A 13813-nucleotide genomic window follows, 5' to 3' on the forward strand; every position below is an offset into this window, starting at 1 on the left:
ATGGCTGCTGGTGGTGGGGGAAGGATGGGGGAAAGGGATAGTTAGGGAGTGGGGAATCCACATGTACACACTGCTATATCTAAAATGGATAACCAAGAAGCACCTACTGTATAGCACAGGGAACTCTACTCAATGTTGAGTTCAATGGCAGCCTGGATGGGAGGGCAGTCTGGGGGAGAATGGATGCATGTATATGAATGGCTGAATCCCCTTGCTGTCCACTGGAAGCTATCACAACAGTGTTAATGGGCTATACTCCAATATAAAATAAAATGTTAAAAAAAAAAGAAACAAAAGGATTTTCTATCCTTTCACTAGCCTACAGCTCTGGACACTGCACTCAGATTTTCTTCCACAATAGGGAAAATGTTTCAAAAGCTAATGGTGGAAAGGAACAAAAATACCTTGAAAGACAAGGGTAAACACATTTAAGAAATTAAAACAGGGCTTCCCTGGTGGCTCCACGGTAAAGAATCTGCCTGCCAATGTAAGATACACAGGTTTGATCCCTGGTGTGAGAAGATCCCATATGCCACGGAGCAACAAAGCCCGTGTACTGCAACTATTGAACCTGTGCTCTGCAACAACAGAAGCCACGGCACTAGGCCTGTGCACCCCACCTGGAGAGTGACCCCCACTCTGTGCAACTAGAGAAACGCCCTCACGGCAATGTAGAACCAGCGCAGTCAATAAATAAGTAAAACTATTTTAAGAAATTAAAACAAAATGATCATTTATTGTTTTTAATATGTAGTCAAATATGACAGCAGTATTACACAAATTGCTCCCTTCTCCCCCTTCTAAAAATTCCCAAATATGTTGACTCCAACTGAAAGTGAAAAATAAAAAATAAACGATTTAATTCCGACAATAGCAATTGACAGAGAGAAGACATATGGCGATTTGGTCACAACCAGCTTCCAGACCTTAAAAGATGAATTGGGTCACCATGGCAGTTGATACACTGCGCTTTCTTACAAAATGATTACTAGGAAAAACAAACAAATCAGATTTTCCACATACTGTAAGCAAAAGAAATGCAGAAAAATTGGTTTAAGAAGCTGAGGAAAACTTCAATGAATTATTGCAATCATAATGATCCCCAGGTAAGAGATAGATGGCAAATGAATAGACTGTAAGGAAATACATTCAAACTTAGGTAATTAATCTTACAGTGAAAATAATCAAGATTGCAGAAGTATGTAGCATCCAAATTACTGAATTTAAACAGGGGATTCCAGTAAGGTCTTCCGCTATCATATACCATCAGTGCAAATTCAGATACAATCATTTTTACATTTGCAGGTTCAGGTATGTCAAGCACGAGGTCATCGAGGAAGTATTTGAATATGATTTGACTATGAAAAAATGCGATCTCCAGTGTCTCATTGACATGGCAAAAGAAGTAGGAATGTTGCCTGGAGGATTGGAATAAATTCAAAATGCTCACTTTTCCAAGGATTAAATGAAGTTTTGGAAAAAACCTCAGCAAAATTAACCTTCACCTGACAGACATGTCCTTGATTTGAAGTCCAGGGCTGTGGAAAAGAGAAACAAACTCAAAAACTGTGACAGCCTTACCCATCACCTTTCCTTTTGTTGGGGCTTGACTGGGTGGTGGTATTTAATCACTAAGCTGTGTCTGACTCTTGGCGACCCCATAGACTATAGCCTGCCAGGCTTCTCTGTCCATGGGATTTCCCAGGCAAGAATACTGGAGTCGGTTGCCATTTCCTTCTCCAGGGATCTTCCCAACTCAGGGGTCGAACCTGTGTCTTCTGCATTGCCAGGCAGATTCTTTACCACTGAGCCACCAGGGCAACCCTGTGTGTAGAGGATCAGAATTTCTCCTCAGTGTTCTCAGCAGCTCCATAGTGAGCTTTGTGATTCTGACAAAGGCTACAATGATATCCACTTTGAAATGCATTTACAAATATCCTGTGTGCTGGTGCAACTGGCATGAAACACAGACAGTCCTCCTCTCCCGGGGTGCCCAGTTTCTCCTCCTTTCACGCTTCAACATTTCAGATGACTACAAGCCGAATTACCAGAAACAGTAGTAAATTCCTGGCATTGGAAGTTACCATGATCCCAGCTGGCATGCAAAAAAAAAAAAAAGCCTGTTTCTTTTTTCCCCTGAAAATAATGTTCTTCCCAGGCACTGTTCAAATGCCTCAAATGAGGCAAATGAGAGATTTGTTTTGACCGACCAATGAAAAGACTTCCCTCATCTCAGCTACAGCCCTGAGATTTAGTTCCAATAAACACAAAATGTTTGTGTCTCAAGAAACTTATTTCCCTAAAATGATCTTAACATTTTTTAGCAAAGGGAGCTCTGATTTCACTTGATGGTATTTTCAGAGTAGCCACTTACAGAGTAGCCAAAGAAGACACTTTGAATTTTTATTTCCCTCTAAAAATATGACACGGAGTATATTTTTGTTCAGACTAGTTTTACAATGGTTGCTTAGGCATGACCACAATGTCTAGACATGAGTATGGAGACTGGGTCCCAAGATGCTCAAACTTCACAGAGATCTAGATCTGGGTCTGTAGAATATTGTACCCTTTCCTCAGGAAAAGTATTTTTATTGTCTATGTGTGGTTGGATGTTGCATGTTCTTTGGTATAAGGGAATCAAAGTACATGGTTATGTCTTGTAAGTCAGAGGGCAATAAGTGAAAAGTGTCTTTTTGGTCATTACTTACTCAAGTAATCCCATTCCCTAGGGAAAAAGCCTTATGAATTTAGCATTGGTGCCATAGAAGAGGTACAGATGAGTTTTAGCTAAAATGGGGCCACCTCTGCCTTCTGGATGTCACGTGTTTCTTGGCATAACTGGCGGGATCTGTGACCCAGTGTCTCAAAGTCTGGATGCCTTAAATTTGAGCTGATCTTTACTGAATATGTATTTGCACATTGCTCTAAAGAAGTTGAAAATTACACTTGAAGGCATATTTTGATCTTTATTTTTCCATGAATCATCCCCCATCCACCCATTTCTAGACTTCTTCTCGTATAGGAAATGTCTAAAATTAGCTTCATGCTATGTATCTATTTGATAGGCACCAAAGGTTTACGATTGTATGAAAGTAAGTGATATTTGGTCATGAATAGTAATGCTAGGGATGGGAGAGACCACTTTTATAAAAAAAAAAAAGAAAACAACACTCCAGTGGCATTGACAGAAGTCACTGAGGTTTTTCAACTGAAATAAAAATGAATATATTACTATCTGCCAAGTTAAATCTTTTTACCTTATCTCCTTAGGAGAGGCTTTTTTAAAAAAGCAATTTTCAAATGTTAATAAATCTTAGAAATTAGAAAAAGATGAGCAAAAGCACATGTTTTGCATTAGTGAATCTTTTATCCTGGATTTAAAGTAACATAGACTCTTTCAGTGTGGACAGTGATCTGGAAATTAATAAGAATGAACACTGAGAAGCCAATGATGATGTGTTCTAAAAATCTGTTATGGAGAATTGATTCAAGAATTTAGGTAATTTTACTTGAGCAATTATCATCTTACTGCTTTGCAATAATCATTGTGAGAGCAATGGGCATTGGATGATTTAAAATACATGTCAGGCAGGCAATAATTAGGCACATGCACTGAAATTTAAGTTGAAACTGGAAAATCTTTGTCAAAACCTTAAGTATCACCATAGCGTCTGATATGACAGTGGTAAAGAAGGAATTCATACACACACTTGAGGATCTCCTAGGTTGGAGTTTTCTGATTTCTGTGATGGTCTTGGTTGGGAAAGGTCTCTCTGGGTGTTCTTGTCAATAGTCCATAGCCTTGGATATTATAATCAAAGCTTTCAATTATGAATGTAAATTAGCAACTTGTAGTAAACAATGAAGAATGCTTCCAAAGTCTGGGTTGGTCTTTTAGCAAAGGAGTAGAGGAAGACCTGATACTCCAGTTGGAGGTTTGTTGTTATTTGTAAGATATTCTTAAGGGGTTGTCTCATAACGCCACCAACTTTTCCAATCGGTGCAGCACAGATGCAAGTACGAACACAGGGTTGTTTACAGGAAATCACTGATCCTACAGGAAAACTGACATAAGGCACACTGAATCAGCAGGAACTTTGGCTTGATAGGTTTAGATAGTACAACTCAGACATCTCCAACTTGCAATTATTTGGGACAGTCCAATATTTTTTTTCCCCAAAGAGGGACAATAAAAAGAAATCAATATCAGAAATAGAAAACTTAAGACAAAAATAGTTCATGTAGATATACTTAAAATTGGACATACCAAACATCAACTTCTATGCACATTTTGAAAGCAAAGATGATGGAGCAAGATTTGCAGGTGTGTGAAATACCCAGAAGAAAACTCCTTGAAGTCTCTGAGATACTGAAGCTGTGTGACACCAACTCCCCCACTGAGGCAAACACCCCTGTGGCAGCTATTTCAGGGCAAAGCAAAACCACCAAACAGCCTTATCTCTTGCTATGAGAAAGTAAATCCCCAAGTTCCACAGATAAACAAAAAATCTTCGGATCTCTCAATATATCTGTAAAACTAGGAGATGATGAAATAGAAAAAGATGATGTTCGGTTGTGATTGAACTAGTGACTTTTACCTAGAGACTTTTACGGTCCCTTCTCATGCAAAGAGTTTACAATGCCAAGTCTTATTATTAATTGAAAAAAACCTATTTATAATGAAGATTAAGTGCCAAGAAAAAGAGAAACATTTCTTTTTTTCTCCTGATATATTTTGTTCATTAGATAATTCAGTAGTTTGCCCAATCTCATCCCAGGGGATACTTGGCAATGTCTGGAGACATCTTTCATTGTCACAGCTGAGATATGTGTGTGTGTGTGTATGTATGTGTGTGTGTGTGTGTGTGTGTGTGTGTGTGTGTGTGAGCTACCAGCATGTAGTCAATGGGAACTTGGTAAGCTGGCAAACACTCTGCAAGGCAAGTGCATCCCCAGCTGTGAATTATGGGACCCCAAATGTCAATAGGGCTGAGGTTGAGAAAACCTGAGACAACCTAATGAATGACAACCACCCACATATACCTAAAGTGCAAATGCTTCGTTGATCTACGGATACTTCTGGAAGCCCTTGAAAAGATGGCATTGATAAATCACAAAGCCACAGTAGAAATAGGAGAATAAGATAGTGAACTATTATTACATCTAATCAGGAAGAATTCAAATGAGCTAAAAAGACTTTTCTTCTCATAAGTGAAATTAACACATCTTTTGAAATTGAGCAAACAGCAGAGATGGGCAATGATGTATCATATTTCAGAAATGTTCCTCAGACAAGTACTTGAGAATTCCCTATCTTAGTAGAATAGAAATTAGAACTGGAAATTGGATAGAGTAATAGTGAGCCGATCAATTTGCAAAGCTGTGTTTGAAGATTTTACCCTATTACAATGATCAGTGGACATGTCTGATCTCTTATTGTTTGTATCTATCACTGTATATCACAAGACCTAGCACAGGAACTTGGTTCCAGTAGGTGCTCAATAACTATTTAAGTGAACTGGATGGTTGAATGAATGAACAAATGAAGAAATAAATCAAAGTGCCCTGTAAAATGTAAAGTGCTTTACGAACAAAACGAAATAGGAGTATGTAGTATGTAATGCCACTGCCCTCATAACATTTGCTCCAAAGAGCTTCTTAGGCTCCACTAGTTTAAAAGCAAATAAAAATTGTGATAATTCAGTAAGAAAATCTGCTATGAAAAACTAGATGACTAGTTTTCAGGTACCTCTGGGAAGAAATGAAGCAAAGGCAGAGCAATTTTAAGTGACACAAGATAGTATTGCCAACTTAGATGGCCATAGGTAGAGGCATGTAAAACCAGATAAGACCTCACAATAACCAGAACTGGAACTACTGGTACCATTCTTAGGACAACCACTTGATGGAGGAAGGTTGGTCCAATGTTCTCTATTCTAGGACAGAGGAGAGAGTCAGGATAGCAAATAAAAGTTGCTTTTAGGCAGACAGTGCCTTCTAAGGGCTTTCCTAATGGCTCAGAAGGTTAAGAATCTGCCTGCAATGCAGGGGACCTGGGTTCAATCTCTGGGTCGGGAAGATTCCCTGGAGAAGGGAATGGCAACCCACTCCAGTATTCTTGAAGCTGCATGACTGGCTTTAAATACTGCTGGAGAGGGTGTAGGCAAAGAGAATTGGAACAAAAATCAGTAGTCAGGAGTTTTAAGTTCAAGGCCCACTTCTGATGCTGGGCACATGACTATATCTCTCTGGGCCTCAATTTTCTGATCTGTAAATGAAGAGGTTGGATTAGATGACCTTCCATGATTCGGGCATATAGATGATAATGCCGAAAACTGGAGGCTGGGAAAGTAAAAGCAAGAGCAATCTCTGGAAATTAATAAAATACATCTTAATAAAATATCTAAAAAATGCCTGAAGAAATACAAAGCAAAATAACAATTCACAGGAGGAAAGAGCCTTAACCGCAGCATCTATTTTTCAGATAATCTTAAATATTAATTTCTTATCATGGAAGTGTCTTGAATCAAGGCATGAGTTCCAGAAAAACTTTTTCTTATTGCCCTGGGCAATAGACACTAGGGCATTGCCAAACTTGTACTCCCTCAGAATGAGGAAATAACATAAGAATTTTCCTTCTTGCCAAAACTAAGAAATCACACTAATCTGAGAATATGTATTACCTGACTATGACAAAATTTAATTTTATTCTTTTCATGTAGTTTGCATTTGCAAATTTTTACATTTAAAATTAAGTTCCACCTACTGTTATATTTTAATGTGTCAGGCCCTTACATTTGTGTTACAGGGAGAAAATGCATATTTGAAATTATTTGTTTGAGGTACTCTCTTCTAAAGAGAAGCCTGCTGGTCAGCTCCTGGGTTTCTCTTTGTTGTGAAGAGTTAACTGGGAAATCAGAAAAAACTGGAGAAGCTCAGGGACATTACACAATAAAGAACTGAGCCAGATGAAGGATGCGCCCAAGGACTTTGAGAGAAAGGATGGTTGTGGCTGATGTCATTCAGGGGGAACATAAGAGAGATTATTAATATGGGGAAAAGGAAGTGAAGCAATTCTTGAGTGTATGTTCCTTTGGCATTTCCTCAAGAACTGTACTGATTTGATTGTCTTTGAATGCTTTTAGGATGGATGGACTTTTTTCCCTCAGAATACAAGTTCGTGCTGGTACTGGGCCAAGAGATGTGCTTTATATGGGTTGTACATGAGTGCTTAGTTGTTCTGTTGTGTCCAACTCTGCAATCCCGTGGACTGTAGACCACCAGGCTCCTCTGTCCAAGGGATTTCCAAGGCAAGAGTACTGGAGTGTGTTGCCATTTCCTCCTCCACTGGATCTTCCTGACCCAGGGATCAAACCTAGGTCTTCTGCATTGCGGGTGGATTCTTTACTGTCTAGGCCACCAGGGAAGCCCCTTCTTTGGGCTCAGTTGACATAAGGTTTTAAAAGTCTGTATTTGGTCAATCTACATAATAATAATCTTGCAAGGAAGACAGGACAGAAATATTTTTATTTTCCCAACTTGCAAATGGAAACTTCTAGTGGTAAAAGTGATTTTCCTGAGGACATAGTGGAAACTCAAAACTGTGTCAGCGGGGATTCTTTTCATTATTTTAAGCTGCCTCTCTGAGAGAAAAACAGGCCCAGGAACTATCAAGTCTCTTTATTTCTCCTCCTCCTTTTCTCCAGGAAGAAAGTGAAAGTGTTAGTCATTCAATCGTGTCTGACTCTTTGTGATCCAATGGACTGTAGCCTGCCAGGCTCCTCTGTCCATGGAATTCTCCAGGCAAGAATATTGGAGTGGTGGGCAGCCATTCCCTTCTCCAGGGGCTCTTCCCAACCCAGGGATTGAACCTGGGTCTCCTGCATTGCAGGCAGATTCTTTACTGTTTGAGCCACCGAAAAGGAAAGACTTCTACAGCAGAGTTAATAGAATTTTCTGCAAAGACAGGAGTGTTCTGTACTGTCTAGTATGGAAGCCACAATCCCCACATGACTTTTGGGGCCTTGAAATATGGCTAGAGTGACTGAAGAACTGAATTTTTACTTAATTTTAGTTAATTTAAATCATTCAATTTGGCTAGTGTATATATTGGACAGCACATCCTAGAAGCTTCCTGTGAGACTGCCCCATCTGTATGTTCTCAGTTACTAAGTTGCTTCTGAATCTTTGGGACCACACAGACTATAGCCCACCAGGCTTCTCTGTCCGTGGAATTTCCCAGGCAAGCATACGGGAGTGAGTTGCCACTTCCTTCTTCAGGGAGTCTTTCTGACCCAAGGATTGAACCCTGTCTCCTGCACTGGCAGGTGGGTTCTTCACCAATGAGTTAGACATCCCAAATTAAAATAATAATTGGAGGTAAATTGCATTTTATTATTTAACTTTCTATTTGTTAGTACATGTTGAATTTCAAACTTTTCATAAACAAATCAACGCTATGGCCAGTTTCACCTCATTGGCTTAAGATATTTTTCTTGACTTTTAATACCTTTGACAAGCAAAAGTGTGCCCATCTCTGCAACCCCATGGACTGTAGCCTGCCAGGCTTCTCTGTCCATGGGATTCTCCAGGCAAGAATTCTGGAGTGGGTAGTCATTCTACTCCCAACCCAGGGATTGAACCTGGGTCTCCTGCACCACAGGCCACTTCTTACTGTCTGAGCCATCTGGGAATCCTTTATCTATTCACTAAATGTTTTCACAAATAATTAAGATGAAATAACTAACTTCCTCTATAGCACCATTTATCTGATTTCTTTAGAACTTTGTATACGTTCCTTTGCTTTTATTCTCCTTTTACCGAGTTCATAGTATATGAAATAACATGCAGATGCATCCTTTCTAATACATAACATATGAAAAGTTCAAAGCACCAGAGTACATTCTGAATTTCCAGAAACTCTGTGAATGTCTGCTCTTCCTTTGCAGTAAATGGGCACCAAGAACAAACCAGAGGTACAGAGTTGAATGAAAGTTTCATGAAAAAAAAAAAAAAAAGGATTCAGTCAGCCTTTTCCCTTACCTCTAAAAGATTCATCAACAACAGAAACATCTCACTACCTTTAACTCCTGATTTGGCTGGGAAGTTTTCCCATTCTTCAGCAGCCTTTTCACTTTCACTTACTGGGTGCTCTTGTACACTGGACAATTCAGAGAGTTTTAGGTTATTTTACAAAATTGGCATTTTTTTAAAAAATCAAAAGTGGAAGATGAACTTTGAAAGGGATAGAAATTACACCACTACTTCAAAGAATTGAGAAAGGTATTGGATATATGTTTGTATATATATGCAGGATTTATATAACTGTCAATCAGTGGTATTGGCAGCCACGCCTAACACAAAAGCAAGTGAAAGAAGCATCAACTTATCCTAGAAGGAATCGTCTATGTGTTCCTTATGCCTTTGTAGAATACCCGTTGCACCAGTTATATTGGCAAGTCATTTGGTAATTGCTAACCGACCAAACCTACTCCACAAGAAATAAATTGGTTTATTTCATAGCAACTGAACGTAGCTATAGCAGAGAGCTATAGCAGTCATCACACCCTTCAATCACCTTGCTTGTCAATTTTTTTGTTTTTGCAATTATTGTCTAAGCAGGTTAGGGGAAAAATTAATACCCTCATCCGGTACTTTAAAATGTAAAGCAAAATATACTTGATGGAAAATGGCACGAGTTTACATCAGACGGTTGTGAGGATAATATGTGATACGCTCTTAGTGGACTGATGTCATTTGATGTAGACACTGTGTACAGATGCTGAGTTGGTAGTAAAGTGCTACTTATGAGACAGCTCTGCTTCTTGATACCTGAATCTGCAAATGTTGGACATGGGTACCTTATGAGAACCAACAACTTCTTGGCACAAGATGTAAGTTTCATGGGTCGAGATGTTCATGAAATTGTACACATAGTACCTGAATTCAAACTTTAGGAGCTCAGTATATATATTAACCACTTTCCTCCTCTGGGGGTGGAGGGTGCCTTTCCTGTCTTCACTCACAGGGATGGTTCAAAATCTGGACTGTGATTTCAGGGCAAACAACAGATCCATCTAAGGAGCTTTTTGTATCTGCTTTATTTTGCCAGGAAGGGAAGGGGTTGATATGAATGGGAGAGCGGCTCCAACAGGCAGGAAAAACGATCGGTGCTGCAACCAGTTGAACCACTTCCGCTAAGTGACATAAAAATATTCTAATATTAAGGATTATTTTACAACTCTATGGAAGTATGCAGTAATGCATCTCGCATTTGTTTTGTCTCGATGACAAAATGCACTCTGAGTCACAAGAGCCTGCCTTGTGTTAGTTATAAACAAAAATATATTTATATATATATATTTATGTAACTACTATGTGCTTTAAAGAAAATTACTGTATGATTCAGCAGGGTTCTTTCGCTCTTTTTCTCACCAGGGATATGCTGACTCGAATGGCTTCTTAGATAGGAATCGACAATGAAATGGGCCTCTCAGACTGAAACAGCAAAAAGTTAAAAAAAAAACCAAAACACCAAAAAGCTCATATGCTTAGAATCCCTTAACATTTTTGCTTCAAAAACAATTAAGGAACTCATGGTACTGTGTCCTTCTGTTTCCTTCAGCCAAGAACAACTGTGGCTTCACAGGACTTCACAGTTGGGAGGTGGAGGCGATGCTTCTGAAAACCAATCAGATGTTTTACTCTGAGGTGGGGGGAACCAGAAGCCTCGTTTGTCCCTCCCTCTGTCCTCATGCTTAGCCAAAAGGCTACGATCCTGTCACTGCTTACACAGAAGGCATCCAGGAAGAGGGAGGCAAAGTCGGAACTGGAAAGATAAAAGATTCATCCTGTAAAGTAGCCAACTGGTTGGAACGGGTGGGTCTAGAGCAGCAAAACAAAATCCTTCAGCCATGTGTCTGGTGGGAAGACACAAAATCTCTTCTTTTGTGTTTGTTTGGGCCCCTGCATCAGCTACTTTTCTCAGCAAACTGGAAATATTTGTCACTGTTCTTTTGAGTGAATGGGTTCAGGCTTTGCAACACAGTTATCAGAGAAGAATATTTGAACCAAAGGTATAGATCCCTTGTGAACTAAAGCTTTATTATTATTATTTTTTTCTCGATCCCTTTGCACCCTGCACCTTAAGCCAACAGCATTGTAATCTTGTCATATTTCTGATAAGTCCACAGGAGATGTGCTGAGTGAACTATAGAGGTCATTCCACTAGGGAATTCTATGTTCAGTGGTAACTGGTATCCTCTATAAGTTTAAAAAAATTGTTTTAACCCTTTCTGGGCTGGGCTTGTCCAGAAATCTCCTTCTGGCTAGAGCAGCTTAGGGCTCCTGTGTGTGTGTGTGTGTGTGTGTGTGTGTGGGTGTGGGTGTGGGTGTGGGTGTGTGTTTGTCTTAAAGGTATAGGCAAATTTTTAGTCTTAACACCTGTAAGCCAGCACTGGTGCTGTTCTGTCCTAGAAATTTTAGCACTGCTCTGATACGATAAAACCTTCTTTCTCTCCAACTGGTTCAACTTCAGCATAGGCAGGATGGCCAGAACCTCTTCGGAACTTCATTGCTGGCCATCTGCTTGGGCGTCTCTGAAACAGAAAAAAGCAAAAGGAGTGAACAGCGTGATGATGGTCACATCATGAGAAAAGTATATTTGCCAACTATTTCAGATGAACTTCTGAATTAAACGTAGCAACATATTAAATGATCTCATTACCACCACAGTTGAAACTATACATGCCCAGAGCACCCTGTTTGCCTCTCTATTATAGCACTACTAGCACCTCCCAGGTAACAACAGTCCCTTGGCCAAAGCTACCCCCCAAAGGATTGAGAGTTTCTCAAAGACATGGTTTATGCTTTATGCATATTTATGTCTAAAAGACTCCATTAAGTGTCCAGATATAACTAAGCAAAAATGAACAGTCATGAAAAACAAATTTTCTTAATATATAACCATGGACACCTTCTCTTCTTTAGAAGTCAATAATGATATTACTTCATTTATTAATTCTCTCAAAAAACCTAAGACCATAAAATTCTACACAGTTATTAGAAGTGTGCTTCAAATTTGGTGCTTAGACTTCCTAGCAAAAACCAAACTAAAAGATCAATCACCTTAATATCTTAAGAATTAATTTAATTCTTAGATGGCTTTTTGTGTTTTAAAATGAACAGATGTCATGCCCTGAAAACTGAACCCAACATCAGAGGTTGTGAATAATCTCAAACCCATGTAAATAACTGCACATAAAGACAATGGTCTTAAAATACAGGTTACTTGTATTGACACTTCTCCCTAACCCTTTGTTCATCAAACAAACCTTTTGTGATTTACAAACAGAAGTGATGAAATGAATTATTAAGTTACAGCAGCAGAAGACACTAAAAGGCATTTCTCAGCCACAGTGTTACCAGAAACTACTATTCCATTTATCAGAGTACCTGTTATTTTGGAGTAAATAAACCAATAAATATTAAAGGAAGTTTATTTCTACCTAAGAATTTTAATGAGAAAAATGTTAAATATCAGTGTAGGTATATTGGCATTTGGCAGCTTTCTAGATTGGCCAATTACATTCTACTGTCATGATTAATGGCTGTAAGAGTTTTTCCATCAGGTAGGAATGAGTATTAGCTCTACCTTCTGGAAAAATACCAATCATGGTAATTGCATCTTGCCTGTTAATAATATTAGTACTGTCTCTATAACATTATGTGGTCAGAATGCTTTATATTTATTAGCTGGTTAAGTCCCATTATGTAAGTGAAACTGAATTATCTTTATTTTCCTAAAAAAGAAGGTAAAACTAAGAGGGCTAAATAGTAATTTAGTGTCTTTGTTGGAACTAAAAATCATCATCAATGGAAATATACTAAATGTTTCTAGAGAGATGGACACTGTAATTTATGGTCACTCCTGTTGTGGGAAAATGCCAATATTCTCATTCATTCTTTAAAAAAAAATCCCTGGTTGCACCTTTAAAAAAAAATTCCCAGAATGTGGGATCTTAGTTTCCTGACAAGAGATCAAACCCGAGCCCTCTGCACTAGAGGTGCAGAGTCTTAACCGCTGACCACCAGGGAAGTCCTCAGTGTGCTCAGCCTTTATAGCCCCCACTCTGGTTTCAGTTACTTCGCAGCTGGGCTCCTTAGCGCACAGCTGCCCTTGTGTTTCTTGGAGTCAAGCGGCACCACTAAGTCTGTTCTGAAGCTCTACCTTACAAGGCCCACTTGGCCCATGGGTCCAGCAGGCAAGTAGAGCCCTATGGCCTGAGTGATTTACCACTCAGGCCATAAAGACATTGTGTTACAGGTGACCATTAGAAAGGAGTGCTGATTATCATCAAGAAGACAAGAAATGGCAGGTATTGGTGAGAACGTGATGGAAAGGGAAACTTAGACACTATAGGTGGGAATGTAGATTGGTTCAAAGACTATGCAGAACAATCAGGAAATTCCTCAAAAACTTAAAAATGAATCTACTACATGATCCAGCAATTCCACTTCTGGTATATACCTAAAAGAAATGAAAACAGAAGTCTGATGAGATATCCATCTTCCTATGTTTATGGCAGCATTATTCACAATAGCCAAGATATGGAAGCATCCCAGGTGCACATCCATGGAGGAATGGATAAAAAAAGATGCAGTATGGATACACAATGGAATATTATTCTGTCATGAGAAAAGAGGATATCCTGCCATTTGTGACAGCATGGATGGACCTTGAACATATGATGCTAAGTGAGGTAAGTCAGACAGAGAGAGACCAGAACTGTGTGATATCACTTATCTGTGGAAT

At 39.1% G+C, this 13813-nt stretch overlaps 1 protein-coding gene across 2 annotated transcripts in view; it reads right to left on the reverse strand.

The window, feature by feature from the left end:
• Nucleotides 1-706: 706 nt before the first annotated feature.
• Nucleotides 707-13813, reverse strand: part of PLXDC2 (plexin domain containing 2) — a 440730-nt gene continuing 427623 nt past the window's right edge. For both annotated transcript variants that reach the window (XM_040248599.1, XM_040248598.1), the window contains exon 14: nt 707-11597. In XM_040248599.1, the coding sequence (XP_040104533.1) occupies nt 11481-11597 (117 nt within the window). In that variant the 3' untranslated portion in view covers nt 707-11480. The remainder of the gene's footprint in view (nt 11598-13813) is intronic.

The sequence above is a fragment of the Oryx dammah genome, unplaced genomic scaffold (genome assembly GCF_014754425.2).
Source record: "Oryx dammah isolate SB20612 unplaced genomic scaffold, SCBI_Odam_1.1 HiC_scaffold_10, whole genome shotgun sequence".
NCBI classification, from domain to species: Eukaryota; Metazoa; Chordata; class Mammalia; order Artiodactyla; family Bovidae; genus Oryx; species Oryx dammah.